The 20,697-nt window shown below is 41.6% G+C and overlaps 1 protein-coding gene across 47 annotated transcripts in view; it reads right to left on the bottom strand.

Annotated features, from left to right (window-relative positions):
• CELF4 (CUGBP Elav-like family member 4) overlaps positions 1-20,697 on the bottom strand; it is a 685,725-nt gene that overhangs the window by 270,301 nt on the left and 394,727 nt on the right. For 24 of the 47 annotated variants that reach the window (XM_059834383.1, XM_059834408.1, XM_059834367.1 and 21 more), the window contains exon 3: positions 13,139-13,187. In XM_059834383.1, coding sequence (XP_059690366.1) covers positions 13,139-13,187 — 49 coding nt within the window. Of the gene's footprint in view, positions 1-13,135; positions 13,188-20,697 lie in introns of all 47 variants that reach the window. The other 23 variants (XM_059834415.1, XM_059834375.1, XM_059834395.1 and 20 more) reach the window with 1 other exon arrangement.

Below are 20,697 nucleotides of genomic sequence, written 5' to 3'. Positions count from 1 at the left end.
CAGCTTCAGGATTATCACCCTGCTGTGCCTATTCTAGGGTCTCTTTAGAAAAACCTGGAAAACTTTGCCCCAGGAAAACATTGCTCCTCGTGGTTTTGTGTGCGGGAGGCCAGGGGTGGAGGGGGGAGGCATGCCTATTTAGGTCAAAAAGCAACTTTTCATCCAAATTATTTTGATTGGAAAATATATCCTACTGTCTCTAGTTGCTACATAGAATTGATTGCAAAAATGTATCCTTACTAATTGAACTGATTTTCAAAATGATTAAAAGCTTTTCAGAAAGTTCATCTCTGCAATTCCAACCTGTTTGATATCAAAGTTGTGCTGAAGCCTCAAAAGAGTCATTCTCTGGCTAAATTTCTTTATTCTTCAGTCAAATGCAAGTCAGAAGTCTCAGTACAGAAGGTCTGGGTGAAATTTTACAGTCAGTTTATGCAAGAGGTTAAATGAGATCTGACAATTCCTTCTAGATCTAAAACCTATTCATTTCCTTTTAATCTAGCCAGAAACACCAGAAGAATGGCTAGTGCTCCAGTGCTTTGGCCTTTCCTCTCAAAGTCCAAACTTCAATAAGTGAACATTACAGGCTCTAATAAAAACCACATTGCTTGTAATACCAGGGAAGACTGCTGGATCACACATTGAGATCAAGGAGAGACAGGGATAAATTCAGCTCATTGCAAATACTGGAGAATATACTCGCATCAGGATTTGAATTTCTGTTGTGAGGCATGATGTTTGACCCCTGTTTTATTCTAGGTGGCTCTGGTCCCTTTGAAGAGTTCCCTGTAAAGAGACGGTTGGTATTCAGGGACTGCTATATCCCAGTTTCCTCCTGCACCCTTGCTTCTCCCACAGTACCCATGGATCTGCCTCCCCTACAGCGAGTGGCACGGTGGCATAACGGGCTCCCTGTCAGTGCAGTGTGTCCCTCAGGCATCTGCTGAACCTCAGTTTCTTTTCCACTAGCAAACTTGTACACCAAAGATAGCTGCTTGGCCTTAGCTGTGACCAAATACGCCAACCAGGACCATGTAGTATGAGTGTGCGGGAGGAGGGTCCTTGTCAAGAAGGAGGCTGTACTATTAGCTTAAGGTCTTGTGTATGTTATTCAGGATGTCACTTGGTTTGTCTCAGAGGATGTGTCCCCAAAAGGAGCTTTGCTTGAAGGCAGTCCTTAATGTTTCCTTTCCCCAGGTAGACCCTAACTCCACAGCCTCTGTCCTGATGTATTCATTTCACTCCCAGTTGTGCAACCCAGCACAATGCTTTTTCTCACATCAGGGAAGACACTGTATGACAGGTCTGCATCCAGACACTGTATCTGGTCTTATCTTTAGAGAGTAAGCTCTTAAGGAAAAGAGGCCCTCCGTCTGTTCTGTATTGTACAATGAACCTGGTGTCATGGTTCATAACTGGTCTCCCAGGCACTGCCGCAAGATAGATAGTAAATAATTAGATTTCTGATCTGGGGACTGGAGAGACTGCTTTGGTTCAGTCCAATCTCTAAAGTCATTAAACTCATACTATCTTCATTCCCCTTGCCTGAGGTTCTGGCCCATTCTCCCACACCTCTTCTTCATTAGCTATTCATAATAACAATAGTCATAGTCATTTTGGAAAAAAAAAAAAATCCAAGAAAGCAACTCATCCAATGTACCTTACATTGCGGCAACATAATTTCATGTTAATTGGATGGCTGCTTGGAAGTGACGGTATTTTGTGGTTTATAATCAATGCATCTGGCTATTCATCAGCTACTCAAGAGATGGATAAAATAAAGATTTGGGGGAATTAATTACCATTCATATGGCAGTTCATAGGCAGGAAGTATTTTACCAGCTATGAATTTCTGCATACAAGGTTTGATGCTACAAGAAAACATCCCTCTACTAAGGTCGGTCCTAATATATTTGAGTTACTTACCCCTTATTTTTAACACTCTTCTAGTCCTGTTCATTGGGCAATCTCAACTCGTGTTATGAAACCAACCTGCCCTGGCATGGGATATGTCCTTCTGCAGTTCCACAAGCATGAGCAGGCAGCATCTCCTACAGGAACGAGTCTGACTTGACGCCACTGTAAAAGTGAGAGGAATCAGCCCCACAAAGTTGGCTCCAACTATTTGGAAGAACATCAGTATTTGTGGAGATTTTCAAAGGGAATATTTAGACACCCAAGGCCCATTGACTTTATGTGAGATTTGAGCAGTGAAACACATTTGACACTTTTGAACATCTCTATTTATCTAACCAAGTTACTTCTGTGGAACTAATGATTAGAGAACCTGAGCACATAATAATATTTAATGCATGTATCCTTGCAGCACCAATGCTATTTTATAGAAGGAATCTGGAATCAGAGCAAGATGTTCGCCAATTTTATGTATATATTCAGACAGTCTAATATTAGTCACCAGACAGAAATGGAGTGAGAATAATAACCTGACCCTCAGTAACCTCTTCAAGGTCAAGGATAAAATCTGTGGCAGGGAAAGAAGTTAAGCCTCAGTCTTCCAAGCTGCAGTCTATTGCCCTGTGTAGAGCTTTCTCTTCCTCTGTGCAGGATCAGGCTGCAAGACTGCCCTTAAAATTGAAAAGAAAGGAAACAGTCCCTCACTAATTGAAGCCAACTGTTTATCCTCCCTGGGGGAAAATGTTTCAGTGCAGCGCTGCCTTGAAAATTACCTCTCTACAAATGATATTACAAGGGGCCATATTCATTTTCCATCACAGATTCCAAAACAAGCTGGTTTAAAAGATAAAAATATTTTTCTTAATTATGAAAACACATTTTAAAGACACTGATGTTATGCACTGCTTTTAATTTGAAGCCTTTTTTTTTTTTTTTTGAGTTCACTTTCTGCCATGAGAATGGGAGTGGTAGCAAACCCAAATACAAAAATGAAAATGGAAATTGACTTTAAAGAGGAATTAAAATTGATCAGATTATCTCTATTGCTCAGGCTGATTGGGATGCAACCCCTCCTATTCTTCCCCTGACATTATGAAGCAAACACATTAATGGAGAAAGATGCCTTCCCTTTTAAGGACAAAACCCCAGCATCTCCTACAAGCCATCGGTTTTATATAGCAATTTTTATTCATAGATCTTAACTAGGGTTTCAGAAAAGTCAAGTATCATCATTCATACGATACAGATGGAAAACTGTGGCATGCAAAGGTGAAACTTGCGATTCATCTTACCTCTCTTCAGGTGTCTGAAAGAGAGATATCTAAATCTGAGTTAATTGCCATAGGTTCATTCCAGATTCAGTGGAGAGATAGAAGGGAAACTTCCGAGCACCATTTATCCCATTTGTCTTAGGATGGGGTGAATCACAGTTTGGAAGTGCCTCTCTCCCTCCACTGTCCATAGGAGGAGCCTAGAAGATTAACTAAGACTATATGCCTAATATTTAGGTGCTAAAGCTAGGAAAAGTCAATCCTGCCTGAAATAACATTTTAAGGACAATGGCATAGAAGCCCTACTTAAAATTTCTTCTGTCCCTAAGTCCAAGGCTCCTAAGAGGCCCAATTTCTGGATAAAAGCACTAGATACAGTTTGGTCAGAGAGCTAAATTATTTACATAGGGATTTTCTACCTCCCAAACTGATTTCACATACATACTGCAAACTATATATAGCAATCGGAAAATGCTATGTATGCCATGGAGAAAAGTTTTCTTGACCTCCTCTATCTCCTGAGTCACAAAACTTCTTGACAGCTTGATACTATAATCTGGGATCTCAGCAGGCAAGGGGTGAAACCCTTCTCACTGAAATTCCCACTCCAAGAAAAGAGTGTTCAGTCTGCATCAAAACTGCAGGGTCGAGCCAGTCTTATTTAAAATTGCTCAGTTGTAACCTCTGTGTGCCAACAGCTGAGGGTACTGACTATAGTCCAGACATTTCCTAGCTCCTACATCAAACTAAAACTCACTTTCCAGAAAGACCCTGGATTACTCTAGAGGTCTTTGCAAGCATGCAATAAACAAGTGACAGTCATGAAGAAACAGGCACACAACATTACTTGCTGAACACTGGACTCTGTTTATACCCTGGCAATACTTTAGGCAGCAGTATAACTGTGTGAACTATACCAGATCTGGATTTATCTAGATCCAGGGGTTTAAAAGTGTTTAGGTACTTCGTTGACATGTTCGATAAATAAACGAATACACATTAATTACATGTGTATGTCAGATGCATACAACTGTACGTTGCCAGAAAGAACTGAAATTCAGACTTAGAGTAATGATGGCAGGCAGGGGAATAACTTTGGATACCTTATAACATTTTTTGTTATTAACTATAAAACATGCCTCTTTTTATCCAAATTCTAAGTGACCTGCAACCAGTGAGTTTTCTGCCAGATGCCTCAGTTTCCTTTGTACTAATTCTTCTCTTTGTCATTCCTCATTATACCACATTTTGCACCAGACCTCTTCTAAGACCTCTGCCTTCCTGGTACAGCAATCAGCAAGAACGGCATTTTGCCACGGGGAGAGAGACTTGATGTTATGCATTACAGGTCTTGCCCAGGGATTGCTTGTGCATTTTCATTAAAGTATTACTCAGTAAAATACAGAAAAAGAACCCACGCAACAGGAGTAAGGACAACACCAAGCCCCTCATACCTAACTTGTTGCTGACTGTATAGGGGATGTTGGTGCATCATCACTCCAGGAACTGGGCTTGGACTCAGTGCAAGAACATTTTGATCCTTTGTGAATGTCAGACCAAACGCACAAGGAAGAAGCTTGGAAAATCTCAACAAGCAAATGAAATCTGTAAGGTGTGAGCATCAGTCACCCTTACTTTATTCAACATCAGGCAGAAAAATGGGCTATATGCTCCCTTTCCCCCAAATGCTTCTCTGAAAGAACAGTAAAACATGCCTTCCATTTTGTAAAGAAATGCCCATGTAACCATAACTACAAGTTCGTCAATAGAAAAATACATAATAAATGGCTTGTTATTTCGACTCTTTTGTGAGACAGTTCATTAGAAACTTCATTTGTCTACATGGATTGCACTTATTCAGCTATATTCTAATAAAATGCACATTGCTTCCAATAAAGGGAATGCATTTGCTATTGATGTGCTATAAACTACTATACAGAGAGGTGTTATTATATCCCTGTGTAATAACAAGCCAATTATAATGATCAGCAAAACCTTTACAATAAAGTCAATGCATGAGGAGTGATTATCATAATGCATTCTAACTGTTCAGTGCCATAAATGCTTTGCAATTAATCATAGAGCATATCTATAAATGTATTATTAATGCTGTATAAAAACCCATTGACAAGCAACCTTTACATTAAAAAAAGATACTAGGGTTGTAATGTGTCCCTGAGTTCACCTACGAGGTTGGGCTGTATTTACAAAGGCAGAATTTTTTATAGGATTACATGTTTTATTTCCTCCACTCTCTTCCTCCCACCACGTCTTCCATTTTTGCCCTGCTGTTAAAAAAATTCCAAATATCACTGTGCAGTGTGAGGGGCCTCAATCATCCACCATACTTGAATTTTAGTCCTGTACACATCATCTTGGGCACAGCTACAGGTTTTCAATGGTGTCCTAAGCCTATGACACTGACAGCCTGATGTGCATGAGTGCCAAAGGCACTAGCCACAAGAAGTAAGCAAATAAAAGCATATCACAACCTAAGCAGGAAATGCAAGAAGAGTGAGAAGGAGAAGGGAATCGAAGTTACATAATTGATCAAAAGTCGCGTGGTAGCAGAGAAAAGAACTGATATCAAAACCTCAAGGCGATGAGCTCCCCAGGCTGTGCTCTAGACTCCTCTCCTTGTCAGTAAACTATTAGGTTACAGATGCTTTATGAAAAATGTGCAACATGGTTTTTTTTTTCCTTTTATTCCCTTAATACTTGATTTTAAAAGGTTGTCCTTAGGACATGTGCTAGAACACAATGTCCTGTGGATCTTTTCCAGTTCCTATTGATGGGCACCCTTCCATCGATTTCAATCACAATGGAAAGGGCAGACGTGAACAAAAGTTTGATGTTCCTTATTTTCTTTCAGCAGGTGAGTGTGGAGCAGAGCACATCAGCCTTCAGCAGTGTCATCGAATATAAAACACTACACATGAGGATCTGCCAAAGCTTTTTTCTCCCCCAGAATTAAGTTTTACCAGACAGTGGAGAGCACGAATGGGGTCATCCAGGGCCACTTTGAATTAACTGATCCATTTGCATGCTTGTACATTCTGCCTGCTTGAAAATATGGCCCTGTGAGGAAAGCAGTCAGCTCTCAGCAGGGTCATGCAATTCTGAATTTCCACAATAAACCAGGAGATTTTAATTTCCCATTGACTGTAATCAGTCCAACAACAAGCCACAGCTAGAAAGAGGAGATTTCTATGAGTACTAAAATGCTCTTTCTAGATCAGGTTTACCTTAAGGCTAAAGGGAAAACGCTACAGATTTTAACAGATATTCAGACTGGGAATAAAATCCAATGGACAAGTTCCCTTTGAAGCCAGTGGCTTTCAGTACTGCTGTGGAAGGCTCCATCACACACAGTGGGGTCTAAAGCTTGGCTCTGCCTTTCAAAGACTGTGGTTTCACCTGAACTGAGAGAAAGCAATAATGTCCAAATTTGGGTGAGTTTCTTCATTCTGCCCAGGACTCAATACGTCCCTGTTCATGTTAGAAGAAAACCAGGACATATAGGCCCGAACAGACCAGAGCAATGATCAAGACTGTGGGATGTCTAAGGTGGCCTTTGTGGTCCTAGGCCCAGTTCCTTCCCCAGCCCTTGACCAGATGGGCAGAGAAACGAACACACTTCAAGGCACTGACATCTCTCCCTCCCAATACTACAGCATCTCCAACAGCCGTTCCTCAGGAGCCCGCCCTGTTAATGACGCTAAAGCTTTCTGTTGGTCCTGATGCTTCCCCAGCCTCTGAGGCAATAAAGCTGTCTCTCAGCTTTTTTCCTTCAACTCATGAGCTCATCTCCTCTCCCAACAAATTTTTTTTAACAGAATATTAGATTATTTTTGAACAGTCGTTCCTTCTCTTTACCCTTCACACAGATACTGATACTCAACACCAGTGCGCTCTTTACTATTGGATATGTAATTAATACAAAGAAGATCTTTAGGTTTGGGTGTAGTTTTGTTTTATTTTCATTCCTCCTGCAAGAAAAATAAAAAACGGAAGAATAATCATGTTTGGGGCAAATCTCAGGAAAAGGAGATGTATGAGACTTAGGAGGAGGATTTGGCATGGGGTTCGAAATCGCCTTTCAAACTGCAAGGGAAGATAAAGAGGGAGAGAGCTGTTGTTTATATTGTTGTGGACACCAAGGGAAAGAAAGGGGAGTATGAGGCCCCCGGTATGATAAATGATTTGTCCAGAGGTCTTGAGTCCAGACCTCATAAAATATGAAGACAGGAGGTGTTACTGTCCAACTAGTAGTCTTAGCCTTGCAAGTGCAATAGTCACAGCAAAGGCTGGCACACGTGTGTTGCATGACCTTTGCAAGTCCCTGTCTGTGCCTTGCTCTACGTGAGCTATAAAAGATTAGGGTGAGTCATACTGGCCTCATGGTGATGTTGAAAGAGTTAATGGGGATGTGTTCATGGAGAAGTAAGCTCAGATCTTTTTCCCCAACGTCGAGAAGGGAGAACATTATCTGTTTCCCTGGGTTGTTTACCAGTGCCATCTGCCTGCTCCTGCTGAATGGGTGTGGGGACCATAAAAGAAAGAGAAGAACAGTTGAAGAAAAAGCTCTGGCAGGCCACATGAAGGTAGGTTGTATGGATTACCACCTGGAAACAGGATATTTCCTCAGCCTGTTCTCCAGCTTCTGGGGTGGGAAGTCTTTTAAAGAAGCCCACCAAAGGTCCAAGATAGGGAACTGCTGGTAAAGTGGCTTCCATGGAACTTGATGTGCCAGGCAACACATGTGGCTCAGAGATAAGGAAGAGATGAGAATTACAAAGGTACAACTCTGATACATGCATAGTCCCAGACTTCAGAACTTCTTGCATGCAGGCATAGCCTAACCTACAGCAGCGCAGGAGATGAGATGCTGAGCTCTGCCAAGATTGTCATCTCCTTATTTACTCTTAACTCTCTTCCTCAGACCTTTCTGGTGGGCAATCAAAACTCCTCTTTGCAATGCGCGTCCAAAGAAGAAGGAAATCATTCTCCATGGCATTGTTATACCATCATGAAACCAAATTAAGCTGAAGGCAAACCACTCTTGCTTGATTTTGGCACCTAAACAGGCTTGGATTTGTCTAGTACCTGGATGGGAAGCTTCCTCATAGGTTTTGGCCATCAGCAGAAGCCACAGAATTCTGATCAGTTAAAGGGAAAACAGCTAAATGCCAAATAGTTAGTGGGATCTGGGGCTGTGGTTGTCACAGATAAACCCTGCCAGCTGCAGCAGAAAGCTAGTGAGAGTTAGAAATGGCCTGGATGAAATAAGAAATAGATCCAGACTATTGTCCCAAAGGAAAACAGGGCTTAGAAACCATGGAGAGGCCATTCTGGCCCCATCATCATTGCTGAGCTGATGGAAGGGTATAAAAAGAAACAGATCATAGTGCATAAGCAAGACACCACTGTTTTGCCATTTACTGTAAATGAGTTCTTGGACATTTTGCTCTGAAGCTGGAATAAACCGTAACCAAGCAGATAATTTCAGAGCCTGCACATTGAGTAACATGTAGAGAAATGATGCAAGTCAGTTGAAATATGAAGTCCAAACCTTCCAGCTGCTGCTGTCATGTCCCCTAAAGAGCAGACTAAAAAAGACACACTGTACGTCCCTCCCCAACATACACAAAAAAATTTGTTTGAAAGCACAAACACAGACATAAGTTTTAGTAGATTTGTGAAGTCTTGCATGCAGAAAACACTGCAATGTGATGAACTGCAGAACCTCCTGTAAATCTCTTAACACCCTCACTGCAGGACTTTGCACCCTTTCAACTCTAAACCATTTTGGACTTTGCCTTTTTACTTTCTTTAGTCAGGGAAACTTTTGTATCCCTTCCATAAAACGCAGGAGGATCCCCAAACCACCGTGAAGTGTTTCTTGGTACAGACAACACTGGGCCTGGGTAGCACACTTTGTGCTTCTTTGCATGCCTGCCTTTACGGACCTTCCTCTGTCCTTTGAGAGGAATGTGGGAGCAATGGACCATCTAAGCATCACTAATGGAGTGCAACTAGAGTGGCAGGAGAGTCCTTTCCTTTTAAAAAATGTTACTCCCTGTAGAACCTAGTGGGACTTTGGGGCTGCGTTTATCGTAGGTTAACCCTGCCAGCTGCAGCGAGAGTTGTCCAGTGAGAGCTAGAGATATTGTGGATAAAATAAGAAATGGCTCCAAACTTTTGACCCAAACCACAAAACAGACTTGAAATCTTTCCCTAAGTTTGCAAAACTTTAAGTCACTGATATCTACAGACTATTTTTAGAGATGAATATGAGACAAGGTATCAAGAAAAATCATCAACAACAGGATGAAAATAATAGAAAATTCTAACAGATTAATTGGGATTTGTCACATCCAGAATTTAACGTGAAGTTATAGCTTACAACCCTAAAAACATATTGGACTACCTAATCTATGGCAAAGTAGTTTCTGTATAGTCAGGCTAAATTTGGACACCACAAAGGCCAGTGAGAGTTTTTAAGACACCCTTAATAGAGCTAGAGTTACACTCTGATTTTTCAGAACCAGTCAAGAATTGTTGCCTTTTTATCACACTCTATCAATTCCATCACTGCTAAAGTCTCTATAAAATGTCAAAGGACTCTGACCTTCCAATCAGGTACTTGAAGCTTCATGAAGCATTTTGTAGAAGGAATACCCCTATATAAGATTTTGTAGCTTGACTATACACACGAGCACAAACAGGCAGGAATGCAAAATGCAAAATTTTCCCATTAATTTAGACTGTGTCCCTAGAGAAATGTACTGAGAATACATTCATTTCTAGTTCCTGTGAGATTAGGCAAATGTAAATAATGCTATTTTTTATTGAAAAGGATTGCACTCTTTGTCTTGCTCCTAGTCCAATATGGGGATTAACAAACAAAATAATAAAACCAGCAAAACTAATAAGGGGCACTCCGCATTTCCATTTTGTTGGGTTGAGTGTAATTTGTGCCGAGCAACATTTTGAATTCTTCCTCAAACCTAGATGGTCTGATAATCTAAATTCTCACTTACACACACTAAATGCTAACACACCCACTTTCTGTTCAACTGAGAATCAGGACACAGGAAGGGTTAAAGACGAGCAAAATCCAGACTCCAGAAGAACAGGAAAAAATGCTGAGCAGAATCTGGTTGGGGAGGGGAGAGTAAATTTTGGATTCCTATCAGTTTTGGGAAAACTTACTGGAAAAGTCAAAGATTTGTGTTTTAGCAAAATGCAGGTATTTGTCCCTATATAAAACACAATCTCACTTCCTCAAGGATACTGCTCACCATTTCTGGTAAAAGCCTCCTTGCAAACTACAATTTCAAAGAGCACTGCATTCTCTTTAATACCTTGTCCTGGCACCAAAACTCCCCATAAGCTAGAAGATAGGGGTGTATTCAGAGCATGGGCTTTGGGCAGACCGAAGACTTGTGCTGTGCAGAAGAGCTGCTTCATCTTCCAAGCCCCCCTCTTCCCTCACATCCCATCCCGATACATGGACGGGGTATAATAAGCTACAACTTAAGTTTCTTTGTTGCTGAAGTTGACCTTTATCTTGCAGCCCTAATGAAGTCTTTTGATGTGCTCCTAAGATACACGGTCTCCTTTTTAGCATTCTGTTTGCCCTGCCTGCTTTAACCGGTGGGCTCACGAAGAACGTAAGTTTTCATACAATGCCTCCCTTGAGTGCCAATTGTTCTTTTCTCCCATAGTTGCCCTTGAGTCATGCCATCCTGAAACATCACTAGCCCAGAAGCAACTTGTCAGTGGGGAATTAGGACATGTCTTTCACGCCAATGATGAGTGCACTCACTTGGCCCCTGCATTAAGATCACCACTGGTAGGAGCAATACGGGAGCGGAGAGGGTGAGAAAAGATGAGGTTTGTGTCTGTTGGGGAGATAATTAGCTAAAATACAATGAGGAGGGAACTGCTGGTGTGACGAATAATGTGGTATCAAACCACCACCAGAGCCCTTTGCAGTTCAAACCACCTCTCCTGAAAGCAGCTGCTCTTAGCAAAAGAGTTTAAAAACCCTTCCCAGAAAGCCAGGCGTGTGTTCTCTATTAGTGATTTGCATTAAAAAAAAAAAAGAGTGATTGGGAGCTACATACCCTGTAGGCGCACTAAGCAAATTGGCCAGCCTAATTATTATTTTTTGGTATGTCTAATTAAATAGACAAAAGGCCCTCCCTTCACTCTCGCTGTCGGCATGAACTCCACTGGAATGTGCATAATGTCCCTTCATTTGCCCAGGCAGCTGAGACTTTCCTTTTTCCCCTAGGAGACTGGCGTTGACAATGGCCCATGGCTTACCCACTCCTACTGAGACACGGAGCCAGATCGTCAAACAGGAAGGGAAAGGGGGTAAATTGACCTGGTTCTGTTAAAAGCCACCGGACATTGCTGTATGATGTGACATGCCTTTGTTGCAGGTTAGAAACGTGCCGCGGCCCTTGATAGCAGAACTTGCCATCGCGGAGCCCATCAAATACTTTCCACCCAGTGTCGGCCAAATTCCCTCGAATTTACTTTACAGGGGACTCTAGTTGTGCAATATTTATCCCTGAGCTTCCTGGAGTTTTTCCAGCACTCAGCTCTTCTGCTCTGCAATTACACCGCACCACAGCCCTTCCTTACAGAGCCTCTGATGACCTGCCGGTTTCACAACTCCGTAACACCAGCCCTTTAACTACAAGCTACGTACAAAGTCTTCCAATGACTTGAGTCACTGGAGAGTTTCAGCCTCACACTGACGAAGTCAAAGCCTCTGGAATCCAAAGCTTTCAACTGAAAAAAGAACACAATTTCAGGGCCTTTTGTCTGTGAGGCATTTTACTCCTCCTAAGTAGTTGTTGCTGGGCAATTCCACTAATGCCAGCACAAAGATAGTTGTCCCATAAATGAGGAAGAGTTTATGTCCATGGTGGAAATTAAGGAGTTTTCACACATCTAAGAGCCACATCATTACTAAATGACAAAATCTACTCCCGCATTTATATGATACATAAGCACAAGTATTTTTACTGCATATATGGGCAAGAGCCTCCTATTTTTCCCCAAAGAGGTAGGGATAGAGAGGAAGGAAGTACCATGTCATTATATATATGCGAGTATATATCTAAATGTACAGAGATAAGAAAAAAAAGCAGAATGATAATTTATCCAGCATAACAGACCGTCTCACACTTTCTCAGTGAGCTCTGTGTTTGATCTGACAAACAGGCTCCTATTAGAAGAGAACATTGAACTATCACCACATCAGTTCTGGTAGAAAACCTTTTACAGGAAACACCTTATCACTGGTGATCTATTGAACGGTCACTTAGCAAAGCCTTCCAAATCCACTGTGCAGGATGGAAAAGCAAAAGACCAGTTCCTGATTTCAGCTGCACCTGTTCAAATCCTGAATAACTCCCTGGGACTGAGAGAAGTCTTCAGTTTCCACAACAGGTTTATCCAGATAAGCTGATACAGGTGCAGAAAACTCTGCTACCTCAGAATTTGCTTTTTCCAAAAGCAGAGTTTCTTCAGCCCAAGCAGAAAAAACTTGGTTAGAGAAACCATAAAATATCTGCTTTATCCTAACCAAATTAAACACCTCTGCAGCTCAGCCCAACATAGGTCTGAAAAACCTACATTGCCGTCACCACTGTTAAACTTTGTTAAGTCAGCGCCTGATGCTTCACTTCTTAACGAGGCAGTTATTTGTTTCCCAGGCAATCGCTGGCACCTGCCTGCCTTTTAAAATCAAATAATAATTGAATATGAGGAAAGCGAGACGAAGTAAAGGAGATTTAATAAAGAGAATCTTTGCTGCAGAGGGAATTTCTTTGGCAGTGATTACGTTACTAATTGATCAGCACATTGCCTGAGAGAAGCCAGAGACAACAATTATACTTAGCACTGTGGCTGAAAGCAATGCAGTCAACTACCTCCTCGGCTTTCGCTGTCCGCTGGTTTCACCTGGATCGGTCTGTTCATCTGTAAGAAAGAGTAAAGAGAGACACGTAATTAATGATGGAATCAAACATTCACAGATAGAGGCTTGCTTTGGTTTTTTTACCATACATCATAGTTAGCACCAGAATTTACTCCTCGAGGAGGGAAAAAAGCAATTAGTGAGCAAAGAAGTAACCACAGAACACAGGCTTTTTCTTGGTCTGAGGTAAATCAGTGTCAACCCATTTACCTGACAGGGGCTCTATTGAATCACATTGGAAGAGGGATCTGACTCATTTCACACGTCATGTAATTTTAAACATAACTTTTAAGATTTCTAATAGTTTCCTCTCGAAACACTACTATGTCAGAGCAGAAATGCTTTGTCAGAATATTGGGATGAGTGAAACTTTAATTGTAAAGATTTCTTGAGATTGGCATGATGAAAAGAAAATGGAAAAGTGAATTCCACCTCCACTGTTAGCTCAGTAGGACAGCCACCTGTAACATAGCAGACTCCATTTCATACATGGGGAACGGGATTTGGATCTGGTTTGTCCACATGCCGCAGGAGTGCTGGATATTGAGATTTTTTTGGGGGGGCAGAGGGTAGGATATGAGTCAAAATGTCTTCCTCTGTTGCTTTTTCAAACATCTTTTTTCTTTCTCACATCAGAACATAAGCAAGTATAAAAACCTTGCCATCAACGTGTAAATAGGATTTCTGTTCTCCAACTTATCCCTCTCTCTCAACAAAAGCATTGGGCACCATCACTATCCCCAGAGTTGCTCAGTCCCAGAAGAAAGGGCAACAGATGTCCATGATCATCTTCACTGGTAGTGCCAAACATGATACAGGTGCCTGATGAACAGGGGTGAGGATATACCCCTCCTGTTAATAGCTGGAGACCCAGATTGGATCAGAAACAGCTGAGATTTTCATCTGAAAGCCTTTCCCTGCCTCTTCCTCCATGTCACTTAAAACAATCCATACACTATGCAGATGGACTATTCAAAATATCTTTCTGTGTGTGACTACCCCTGAGTAGAATGAAATTATCCTTTAGATTTGGCAACTAAAGAAAATGCAAGTTCAAACAGGCATTACAAGGAGCAGGAAGTCAGAAAGCAATTGGAATCTCCCAACACCTTGCTTCCCAATAAAGGCTGACGAGAGTTACAGGATGCCTTCAAGTGATACTGTCCCTTCCTTACTTGTAGCTAGTCACAGTTGGACAGCAAGGCTGTTAGTTTTCTTTTCTTTCCTAATTTCCTTTTTTTCTGAAAGTAGTTCATAATCATTTAGATTTATTCTAATTGCTCTGCACACATATTTAGTAATAAAAAGTTATCAAGCTGGCTGACAAGTAGGTTAAGATGATGGAGAGCCTAGCAGATCCTGCTGGATTGTTGTCTCAAGAGGAAAAGGTACTTAGCCATAAACTGACTACAGTTAGACTTACACTCGGAAAGAGAAGGATCAATGGCTCCAGACACTACTGAGCAACTTCTGCTCTCCCGTATGCCTGTATCATCCAACAAACTCCAGACAGCTGAACTGCTAAAACCAACAAAGAATCTGGTACTGGATAAACCTTGTATCAGCCCGTGCTTCTGCATCTGTGAAGACCTGTCACTCACACACATATCACAAGATATTAGCAGGGCTGGAGGTGCTACAATTAGCAGCACCAGGATGGACATCCTGCCATAGGGCTCCTGTAGCCACATGTGAGCAGCTACCTGTTACAGACATTTAAAGATCTGACATATCACAGAAGTGAGGAGGCTAATTTATGTCATGTAACTCCAAATGTTTAAAAAGTGTAATTTTAAGCCACTCTTAAGATTGGTGTTTGAGATGCAAAGGATGAATGGACTTCTGCAGTGCCTGTTCCTCTCCACTAATCATAAAGGTAGACTATGCAGTTAAAGTTAGGTGAAATGAACCCCATCTTGGTTCTCATGCACAGGATAATGAAGCCAAACTACTCAGTTACTATGCTTTAACTTCCCCCAGCTGTTCAACCACTGAGATTGGTTTGCGGTTACAATGGATTGGTGTTAACACCATCCATGTACCAAGGTCTGAATTGAGAGCAGTTAGCTTTTGCCAGCTGCACTCACTCTATATGTTATGGGTCCCAATGTGGACACAATGGATAATCTAACTCTAATAGTCAGAGGAGGGTGGTCAGAGGTCCCTAGTGCTCACTCCACAATAGCCAGAACCTGCATCCCAAGCAGTCAGTAAGAGAAACAGTCACAGTAGCCAGGAATTTATAGGAGATGTGCTGTATACAACCCTGAGAGGCAACGTCTGGAGTCCAAAATGGACACAGCCTTGCAATGCAGAACACTCCATAAATCTACCAACATAGGTGCTGATCTGAATGCTAAAGGCCATGAAAATCCCCACTGAACTCGAGTAAGCTTTGGAGCCAACTTTTAGAAAAACTAGAGAGAGCTCCTCTTCCTACTTGTTGTTGAGTTGGATGTGGTCAGTTTACAAAAGGCAGAGGAGATCATCAGACCCTTTAGCAAAAATGGGTGGAGACTCCTCTTTGTTTGGTTGGATTTTTTTCGAGATTGGGGCATAAGAAAAAGAAGACAATCCCCAAGAAAGGGAAAAAAAGAGGGAGGGAATGAGCATCCAACAGAGGAAGAAAAAACTGCGGAAATTAATAAGTAAAAGGCTAGTGTAATTTAATGTACACTATGATTTATACACTTGACAATTTCTTTATAGACCAAAGAGAAAGTGCTTGCCTGCACGGAGACCATAATACAAATTGAGATCATCTTGACATGAAAGACACCAATTATAGGGAGAAACACTGAGAGGAAAATAATTAAGTTTTCTCTCTCCATCTATGAAACTTTTTTTTTTTTTTTTTGCACTGGGAGCAAAGAGCTGGCATGGGGAGCAGAAAAGGGCTAAGTGGGGAAATAGAAAGGCAGAAAGATGTACCTTCCCCAGGCAGGGGAAATGCCCTCTTGGGCAGAAGGGAATTCAGAGGTTCAAGCTCTCTGCTTACTCTTCAGCTGGGAATTGTCATGGGTTTAATGCAAAGAAAACAAAGTTTATACTCTAAACTGCAGTCTTCTGAATAGTATTTGGGGGAATACTGGACATCTTTAATATCTGTCCTGTCTTGGTGGACCCTGAGGGTGTGATAGGAGAAAGAAGATTTGCCAGGCAGTAAATCTGATTAATACCATGGGTATCGACATGGCATCCATCCAGATGTGGCTGTGAGGTGTGTGGCTGTGAGGTGTGTGGCTGTCTCTAGAAGTCTTCAAAAGAGATTTGGCAACATGGTAAAAGACCTAGGTAGGCTGATCCAGCATTTGAATTGACAGACGGACTGGATGAACTTTGTTAGGCTCTCATCTAGGTTTTGTTACACTTCCGTCCATTTCAATGGTCCTTCTTTCCTCTGCCCATGGATGCTCTTTGTCCTCTCCTTTGAAATATGATCATGGTTCCTTATTCTAGATTATCCCTGTTGGGCTGCCACAGCAAAAGTAGTATACTGTTTTACCATTAGTTAACCCAGAAAGAGTTTACGTCCTCTTTAGCCTCTCTCCTATCCTTTAGGACTTGACAAAAATTTTTATTCTTTATATAAACTGTGAAGATTCCTGACATTATGGTCCCAGAATGCCTAATAGTCATAAATCCATTATAGATCAGGAAAATACATTTATCCTCATTCATGATTCATAATCCAATTTGGTCACAAATTTATTCTGAAGTGCCTCACTCAACAGCAATGCCATAACAGAGGTGTGCTAAGGACCACTGAGGCACAAAGAGACAAAAAATTTAATTTGGGTTTCCGGTTACATACGACAGACCCAATTTTTGAAGGGGTGGCAAGCAGATGGCAAATCAGAGTTTTATTCACAGCTGTGTTCCCAGTGTGGCCCCAGGCAAAGTCTGTGATTCCCTGCCTGTATTGAGAACTATGGGCACTGGGTACCACTACAGCTGTGAGTCGGCCCCATTTCAGGAAGAGGGGTTGCACGTCCTTTTCCATAAATGCCATAAGCGCTTGGGTTGATGGAGGAGTTAGAACTTCAGGTGCATCACACTTCGCATTTTCCTTTGATCCTTTGCACATTCATCTCTGCTGGAAACCACCTTTACTATCACCTTTGCACACCTTGGACAAGTCGATCATACTTGTTACACTTCATACCCTTCATTTTGGCTTTTCCTTCCTTTTGCCTAAACCAAACCCATTCAAATAATGCCAGATGTCATCCTCTCACACCAGCGTGCCACTTGCCCCACCTACCCCCACTCCAATCCAGCCCTGCAAGTCGAAACACGACATCATTTTTCATGTCCAATTACAGCCACCGTGGTGCCACTGTTAAAAGACAGCGCAGGTACTCCTGTCAAAAAGGGTTTGAGTTACAAGAAGCGATGAATTACAGCAAGCCCTTTTTCAATTCTCCACAGAAATGAAATGTCAGAGCTTGCTGCTGTATTTTTCTCAGCACCATCAGCTACAGGCCACTGCAGGAATTAGACAGGGGACAGACGTTTCTCTGCATCATGATTTTTTTTTTTCCTAAGGTTGTCGTTTTCTCCCCCACCAACCTTCTTCTGTTCCCTCTGGCTTTGATATTAATTTAGAGCAGGTAGAAGGATCACCTGGGAAAGAAGAGTAGGAAGCAGAGACAGCTGATTTCTCATTGTCTCCATCTTTCTTCCTTTCACTGTTCCTACTACCCTTTCCTTTCTTGTCTCACTCACTTTTTCATTAGTCATTAATGTACCCGGGGTTTCTAGCCAGGACTAAGGCTCTACCAGGCTTCAGAATGGACAAATGCAAAAGGGAAATAAGAAAAAAGAAAAAAAAAAAAAAAAAGAAAAAGGATGGAGACAACTTGAATAGCTTCAAACATGATCTGAGACAGGAAGGAAAAGTGAGAAGTGAAGGGGACTGCTGAAGACCACTGAAATGCCACTAATGGTTAGGAAGATTATGTCCAAGGCAGAAGAGAGCTGTGTTGGAGATAATCTGCTGGTTGTGCTTGAGGAAGAAGTCACGTCAGGAGACAAAAAGTGATTCTACAGCTTGTAAGACCTATGAGACCATGGAAGATTACGGAAGTGATCATCTACCTAATAATAGTCTTTCCACCCCTCCTTAGAGGGCTTAAGAAATTTGAATACTCCCTGAGAACAGATTGGAGGGTTTGATTAAAGCTTTGTACCAAAAACTGTAAGGAAAGGTTTTATATCATCCATGTTTCCTGAAGTTCCTCAAGAGCCAGTCTGATACAGAGTAGAAAGTAGATGCGTTAACCTCTGACAAGGCCTGTTTCCAGTTCTACACCAGCCTTCTAGATGAATTTGGTCATATCTTTACATCAGTCTCTTTCTCAGCTTTCTCTTCTGTAAAATGAAGACAAAGACACCTTAATGTGTCATGAAGGTGTATGATGAAAAAAAATGTGTCTAAATACTGGTGTTAAACAAACAAAAAACCAACCAACCAAAAAAACATCCAGCCATATATACCTGAATCATGTGGACAGATATAATGGCAAATAACAAACTCTTCTTGTTCAGTCATGTTCTGTTGTATTGTTTGGACATCAGCCCTCTAAAGCAATGAAGAAACACTGCTGTGACCTAACCACAAAGGATAGGATGCTGATGTGAGCTAGCAGGTCTTAGCAAATGCTTATTGGGCGCTACTGCATCTCTGTAGATGCTGGCTAGCCTCATGGAAGAAAATCCCATTCCAGAGCAACTTTCTTCCTAAAGATGCCATGTAGTTCTTGGTGATCTCATGACATAGCTCAGTTGTTAATTGGAGGTATGAATAGTTTAGTAACTGCCCTGAAATTTCCAGAAAATATGGTTACTCCTTATTTCTTCCGTGGGAAGTGTTTTTCTGTTCAAAATCTCCCCCCAAAACACTAAAAGAAATTACGTTTTACCACTTCTGCCAACTTTTTTGGGGTCTGCAATATACACAGTAGTAATAATCCCTCTGAAGTCAGCACAGCTATTTATGTGAGTAAAGATACTGGCAGGAATGTGTTTGTAGGAGTGGGTCATAACTTTTAAAGCATTGAGAAAATCTGCTGTGATTGAAGGCCCTAAGGAAATGCAAAGTATATTAGTGTCGAAGTTGGAAAGGCCAAGAAAATCACCTACTATTGAATTGTGTGTGTGTAATTGCAAAGTTCAAGTAAATCGCTCTGTACCCGATTCTGAGTGACATAATTGAATTACAGTGATCTAAACTAGATAGCCATAAGAGTGAATCCAAAGCAATCTCCTCTCTCTGAAGAAAAAAACAAAGTCATGGCCCAGGTCCTCAGCTCAGGGAAATTTCTGTGAATGTTACAGAATCAGGAAAGCTGCTTCAACATAGGTCAGCTACGCAGCCAGCCTTCTGTATTTGTATATCGCAGCTATAAGGCATAGAGCAAAAACCTGCCCCCACGGGAATAGAGGTAAGTGCTGTGGTTGCATGAATTGCTGTGTGATTACACATTAAGCATACTTTTGTGTGGGCAGTGCAAATTGATACAATGTTGGATTAATGAAAGAGTAGGGAGAGGAAATGTTTTAGAAAGTTTGGTGAAAAAAAATCACATTGGCTTGCCTTGTGGGAAGCACTGACTAGTAATGCATTGCATCTGAAATGACGCTATCCCAAAACTTACCTGGGTAGTGGACTCTTAATTCCTCACTATCACCCCCTTCCCTGCCTGACAAGATGTGTGTCATAGACATGTACACAAATAGATGAGACGACCTGAAATGGGAATGTATGAGATATGAAAAAAAAATCTTGAAGGGTCTGACCTTTACAAATCAGTCAATGCTCTGGTGCCTACCCCTGAGAATGATTGCTACCGGCCATCCCTGCACTCTGAGGGTATTTTCTATATGTCATATAAAACACATTATAATCCATCCGTCTAACTATCGATTCATCTTTCCACTTGTCTTGTGTATATAGATGAACCTAGATGGGGCTTAAGTTCAGTTCAGGTTCACGTGCAGAAGCCTGTGCCTTCAAATCCAAAACTTCCTCCCCACAAAACAGTTTGGGCTTGAATTTGACGAAACTGCTCTTCTTGCTAATAGCAAAATAAAATCTTTGCAATACAACAAATCCTTTGGTTTGTACTTGGGGAAGCTGAGCATGTAGTGCTCATCCTCACGGTGCCTGTGGTTTTAAACGAAGTGGGGAGGCGTAAAGGGGGAACTCACTCCTCGGCAGGTTTGAGGACAGTAAGAAGAACAAAACACAGGATTCTTGGAACAACAAAGCCTTGTTTTCCAAAACAAGAGAGACAGCGCTGGGGTTTTTTTTGAGCATTTATATCTTATAATTACTGTTTCATATGCAAATCTGCACGTGAAAGAGGCAGCAGGAGATCCCCTTAAAGCTTTGGGCAGTCACACAGTAAAATTATGTTAGATCTGCATTCAACTGCTAGACTGTGCCACCACACAGACAGTGTGCCCTAAGGTACTGGTGCTCTGATCATCCAGATGGGTATTTGCTTG

This window comes from Gavia stellata, chromosome Z (genome assembly GCF_030936135.1).
Source record: "Gavia stellata isolate bGavSte3 chromosome Z, bGavSte3.hap2, whole genome shotgun sequence".
Taxonomy (NCBI): Eukaryota; Metazoa; Chordata; class Aves; order Gaviiformes; family Gaviidae; genus Gavia; species Gavia stellata.
Note: the sequence above shows the minus strand (reverse complement) of the source record. Positions and strands in the feature narration are given on the sequence as shown.